The sequence below is a fragment of the Prionailurus viverrinus genome, chromosome C1, assembly GCF_022837055.1.
Source record: "Prionailurus viverrinus isolate Anna chromosome C1, UM_Priviv_1.0, whole genome shotgun sequence".
Taxonomy (NCBI): domain Eukaryota; kingdom Metazoa; phylum Chordata; class Mammalia; order Carnivora; family Felidae; genus Prionailurus; species Prionailurus viverrinus.
The window spans coordinates 48,148,678-48,154,677 of NC_062568.1; the positions used below are offsets into that span (position 1 = coordinate 48,148,678).

The 6,000-nt window shown below is 48.7% G+C and overlaps 1 protein-coding gene across 3 annotated transcripts in view; it reads right to left on the minus strand.

Moving 5' to 3' along the window:
- Positions 1-2,403, minus strand: part of UBE2E3 (ubiquitin conjugating enzyme E2 E3) — a 93,440-nt gene extending 91,037 nt beyond the window's left edge. Inside the window, exons 1-3 of one of the 3 annotated variants that reach the window (XM_047873039.1) lie at positions 2,213-2,402; positions 1,769-1,800; positions 504-722 (exon numbers count right to left, since the gene is read on the minus strand). In XM_047873039.1, the coding sequence (XP_047728995.1) occupies positions 504-697 (194 nt within the window). In that variant the 5' untranslated portion in view covers positions 698-722; positions 1,769-1,800; positions 2,213-2,402. Of the gene's footprint in view, positions 1-503; positions 723-1,353; positions 1,536-1,768; positions 1,801-2,212 lie in introns of those variants that run through there. The other 2 variants (XM_047873041.1, XM_047873040.1) reach the window with 2 other exon arrangements.
- Between the last annotated feature and the right edge of the window lie 3,597 nt (positions 2,404-6,000).

The following is a 6,000-nucleotide window of genomic DNA, read 5'->3' on the forward strand; positions in this document are numbered from 1 at the left end:
GAAAGCAAATTGGGAGCACAATTTTAAATCTGCTCTCAAATGTTGTTAAGGCCTTGAATTTACAAATTTTCTAGCAACCATAATTATTTCTAATCATTAAGTTTCATGAAGAGTGGCGCTGCTGATCTCTAGAAGTGTCAATTTCAATGAAGAAGAGTATGACTCATAAAAAGGAACATCCTCAATGTACCAGCTAATTTGGGCTCACCAAATTTTCCTTGCCAACTCCTAAAACAATCTGTCAAAACGTTGGTCCAATCTCTCCTCAAGGACACTTCTTTACTGAAGTTACCAAAGTAGAGAGTAAGTTTGCTGAAAAGTACAATTACAATTCTAGGGAGGTGGCTTATATGCCACCTAAAGAATGACAACTCATTTGAGTGCAAATAAAAGTGATCACGAAGTAAATATTTTTGAACTGCTGCTACAGATGTAAAACCAACAAAAGCGTCCAACCATTTGGAAGACAACCTGATAATGTGCTTAATCCTTTTACACATTACCTTTTAGCACTAGTGGATAACTTAGCAGTGGTTTTGCTAGAGAGTTTGGTGTTTTTCTTCTGCTGGGTGGCAGAAGGTTTTCTTTCTTCTTGTTCTTCAGGCTCTGGAGCGGCTGGGTCTCGCTGGTCCGCATCTGAACTACCACTGCTGGTGCTGGGGCTCTCATCATCGGACCTTTGCCTATCACTGGACATCTTGGTGAAGTTATTTCTTGGAAAACTTTTAAAGAGAAAAGGAGGAGAGAAGGGAAATGTTAAGTCCAAGAAATAGACCAGGAGCATTTTCTTCTCTCAATATTCACCTAAAATTGTCATTTTAATGAAAACACTTCAAAGTGCTCACACTTATCTCATCACACAGCAAGGTTACAGGGGAGGTGATGTGTCTCACAACGCCAGCGTTCAAGGATTTACCGAACTCAAGTTAGAAAACCCACTCACATTTTTTTCCATCTCTTGGACAATCTATCAATTGTCTACTTTCTCAGAAGGCATGAAGCAGATTTGCCAGGGAACTTAGGCAACGAGCATTAATAACATATGACACACTGTAAATAACAGATCTCGCTGAAAAATGTTAAAAAGTCACTAATAACGTCTAAATATTTACACACTGACATTGGTCAAAGCTACCAAATTCCCTTTCCGAGAGGAAAACATACCCTGTTAATCGCCCATATGCTTATTTAAGGTGGCGATTCCTTCTCTGTGCACGTAAGCCTTTAAATACAACACTTAGGAATTTAAAAATCAACTAACAAGCTGCTCTAGCCGTTTCCACGGCCAGCAGCGAAGATTCATCCGGCCAAGACCGAGCTGCCACCCTGGGAAAAGCAGAATCCAAACTGCACCTTCTGCAAAGCTCCCAATGCCATCAAGGTTCCTCGCTCAATTTTTACATCACGCACCGACATTTTGTCCAAAATAACGAAAAAAAAAATCAGAGGCAAAACAAACAAACAAAGCCCCAAGAAGTGCAACAAATTTCCGCGCCCGCGGAGGCGAGCCGCGGCCGGCGGCGGCGGCCACGCAGCTCCGCGGCCCTTTGTGGGGAGGGCCGCGCGGGGGCCGCGGGCAGCGCTCGCCGCGCCGGGCGCCAAGTGATGCGAGCAGCCCGGCCGGCCCCGCCGCGGCTCGCGGACACCGGCGGCGCGGGCGCCCGGCGCGAACAAAGCTGCCCGCCCCCGCCCCCTCCCCCACCGCCGCCGCCGCCGCCGCCGCCGCCCCGGCCGCCCCCCACGCGGCCCCCCGGCCCCGCCGCCTTACCTCGGCCGCCCGCCCGGCCCGCTCGCACGCCGCTACGGTGTGGGGGAGGGAGAGAGAAAAAAACCCTTCCTTAAGGAAATGGAGGCAGCTGGGGGGGGGAAAGGGGGGGGAGGGAAAAAAAGAAGCCGAGGAGGCTCTGGCCGGGGAGTGTGGAACATTGAAAGTCGGAGGGGGTTGTGCAGTGCCGGGCTCCGGCCGGAGGGTGGCGCCGCCCAGCGCCTTCGGAAAAAAGGGGGGGGGGGGTAGGAGCTCGGCTGGGCGAGGGCGCGAGCTCCCGGCGAGGCGGAGGGGACGCGGGAGACCCCCGCGCGCTGTGGCCTCGCGCCGCCGCCGCCCGGCTCGGCTCCTCCCGGCCGCGCAGTCAGCAAGTTCCGAGGCGAGCGCGGGGGGGGGGGGGGGGGGGGAGGGGCGGGCGCGGCGGCGGCGCGCGTGCTCGCTGCTTGCCTGGCGGAGGGACGCGCGCCCCCGACGCCCGGCGGGCGCGAGCTCTTCCTGCGCGCTCCCGCGCGCTCTCTCCGCGCCTCCCTTCACCCGGGGGGCGCACGCGTCCGCCCGCGCGCGGCCAGGACAAAGAGCGCGGCGGGGACCCAGCGGGCTGGCCCCTGCCGCCCTTGGCCGTGGAGCCCGTGCCGGAGAGGGCGGGGGCGCGGGCGCCGTCTCGCGGGGCCGCTGTGCCGCGGGGTGGCTTCCGGCCTGAGCCCGCCTCCGGAGCGAGGCTGCCCATTGGGCTACCCGCCCCGCAGGCTGGGGCCGGGGTGCCTTAGGGGCAGGCAGGCTGAGGTCATCCCCAGGACTGGCCACATCCCCTCTGCCTGCGCTGGGACCGGCGTGGACCTCGAGGCCCCTACGCTTGGAGAAGGGCCCTGGACGCGTGGTCGGGAGTCCCCCTCTGCCCTGGAAGCCTGGAAACTAATGGGTGTCGTTGACGAGGCCAGGCACGCCCGCGGAGGAAAACTACCTCTTGCCCCCTGGGAGCCAAAGGGGCAAGATGAGGTCTAGGGCATTGAAGGAGGAAAAAAGGATTTAGAGATTAGGGGACCAGTCTCTGCTTCTCTTTGGCCCTCAGCCTACCAAAGGCAACAATCCTTCGGATTGCTTTAAAAATTTTTAAATCCAAAATCCATTATTTTAAATGTGCTGCTCCAGATTTTTTAAAGTGAAGAAAGGGAGTTAGGGGGGCTCAAACCTGACTTTCCTGCGGGGCTATTCTGATGTGCATGCTAGACAACAGTTCTGGAAAAAGAATCCCTGGATGATACTGGGTCAGAACATCCACACAAAAAAACTTCAGATGGGGATAATGAAGGTTAGTTTTGTTCTACCATTCTCTTTTACAGTGTCCAGGTGGACGCTGCAGTTTTTGCCCCAGGCATAAAGTAGCCAGAAGTACAAAAACTTCCTGTTTGCAGCCCAGATCTCCTCCAGCTACTGAGAAGTTGCTCCAGTGATGGAGCCCCAGAGGAATTTGTGGATTTCTCTCCCACAAGTGTCCAGGGGCAGGGGTGCTGGGAGAATGTGGAGTTCACAGAGGGGGTGAGAATGGCAGTCATAACAGATGAACCAGACTAAAAAGAAAAAAAAGGAGGAAATAAAAAAAAGACTAAATGAGCCAACATATTTACTTATTTTTCCTCCGAACAGAAAAGTTTTGGTAAAGGGTTGCTTACAACTCTGAAGAGTAAGTTACATTTCTGTAATTTTCCAAACACAGAGCCATTCAGTGAGCTTTACGGAGAGCTGTGCCGCTAGGTGCTGGACACAAAATCCACTCATTCAAATGCTGTGTGAGACTAAAGCCAGTTCTCTCTGTTCTGTGCCAGAAGCTCCCAGTCCAGAAAGGGAACAGATCATTAAAGTTCCCAGGTTGATAAGGAAGAAGGATACTCTAGTCAGAATGAACAGCATGTCTCAAGAAATGATAAAAAGTATGGTGTGTGTGTTGACAAGCATTTTGATTTGAGTGGATCAAAGGGTGCCTGTGGAAAGAGCTTGTTAGTGTAAATATAGACAGAAGGTGCCCCCCAACTTTTATACTGATGCTACAGGACAAGCCAGCCAATTTGGAGTTTGGGCTTTGTTTGGAAGGGGGAGCCATGAAAGAAAAGATATTTGGGGACGCCTGGGTGGCCCAGTCGTTAAGCGTCCGACTTTGGCTCAGATCTCAGGTCACATCTCCTGGTTTGTGAGTCCCCAGCCCCATGTTGGGCTCTGTGCTAACAGCTCAGAGCCTGGAGCCTGCATTGGGTCCTGTGTCTCCCTCTCTCTCTCTCTCTCTGCCCCTCCTCCATTCTCTCTCTCTCTCTCTCTCTCTCTCTCTCTCTCTCAAAAATAAACGTTTAAAAAAAATTTTTTTAAAGAAAGAAAAACTGTTTGTAAAAGTGAATTCTTTTAGAAAATATGTATCACAGAAATAGCCTGAAGGTCCAAAGGCCCATTGCTGATAGGATTTGGGTGGAGCTAAGAGATTGGGAGATAAAGATATTTAGTTGTGTTTTGGTGGCATCTATTTGGGGCTGAAAAGCTAGAGAACTGGATTCTAATCTCATTCTACCAGGTTTATGTGACCTCTGGTAAGTTACCTGTTCTAACTTAATTTTTCTCATGGAAAAGAAGCTTGTAGTTTGCAAAGTTTCTAAGTACTCTCTTGCTTAACAACTCCATGGTTCTGGGGCACCTGGGTGGCTCAGGCCGTTAAGTGTCTGACTCTTGATTTCTGCTTAGGCCATGGCCTCAGAGTTGGTGGGTTTGAGCCCTGCAGGGGGCTCTGCGCTGACCATGCAGAGCATTCTTGGAATTGTCTCTCTCTCTCTCAAAAAATAAATAAACTTTAAAAAAAATTTTGTTTTGAATTCCATGATTCCTCAATGTGTTTGAAGTCATGAAGTTCCACTCCACTTTCACTCAACGGAATATGGTACTTAGGAACTACCAGATACTAGGAAATTGGAATGAAACATGGGCACTGCTCTTATGGAGCCCAGTACATAGTGGGAGAGTTGGAAATGTAGGCTATGGAGCCCATTAAAGGGGTTAACAGAATTAGTAGAGTGTTACTATCAATTAATGGGTAATGGAATTATTAATTCAGCCTGGGGTTATAAGTCTTGGGTGGGTCAAAAGAGGTAACAGTGAACTGGGCCTGAAGGAATGAATGGATGATAATACAGATAATGCTCTGGGCAAAGTAACTGGGACGTAATAGATGTTCAATAAGTATTACTTACCATATTGTTAAAGTCACCATAAAGAGAATGAATGGCTCCTTAACATTAGGGAGAGTAGTGGTCTGCCCCCAAAATATTAGGTACCCAGTTGCCTTTATTCACCCGACTAAATGACTAAACGTGTCATTCAAGTGATTCTTTCCAGCTCACAGTTCTGCAAGGTAAGATAGCAACTTGTAAATTATGAATTGTTTCTAACATGCAGTTCTTCCTCACAAGACACCTTTGTTTGTAATTATTTTATCTGCTTCTTGTATTTGCCATGTCTACCCTTGAAATTAGGGATCATGTTTTATAGGCACTCCTGAGGGCATATAAATTTGACCTAATGCAAATTATTCCATAAAGTATGTAATAAAAATTTTCCCATATGACCCCTCAAAACAGTACCACGAAGCAGACACCAGCTACTACAAGAGGATTGTTTCCTCTCAGTCTGCTGTTTTTCTCTTGTTGGTATGGAGTCCTGCCAACTTCTTACAACCCTGAGAGAGGTAGAGGTAAGAAGAAAGATACCAAATCCAATGGCAACAGATATTGCCATAATAACCTTCTCTTTTTGTGACCAAAAGGGACCTGGCATTATAAGGACAGAAAAGGCAGGCCCCAGAATCCTTTAGTTTAGAAGATGCTTTCTCTTGAACCTTTCCGTGAGCCTCAGTGTTATATGTGTACATAAGTATATGTGTGTGTAACTAAGAATTTTATAGGAATATATCATTTGCATCACCTAAGCAGTTTCTGAATTGGTGACTTGTATAAGCTTTGGTGAGGCTAACTGATCTTTTTCAATCACACACCATGGCCAGCAGTGTACCTCACAACATAATGGAGATAGGATAAAACTAAATTCGTTTTGTTGTGTTCAGAATGCTTTTGTTCATTTCTTTCCACTCCATATCCCTTCATTTTACCCCTTTCTTTCTCTCAGGCTGTTTCAGAGCCTACCCAGGTACTTGTATCCTTTTGTCCTCTCACTATAATTTTTTTTTCTTTCTATCCATACAA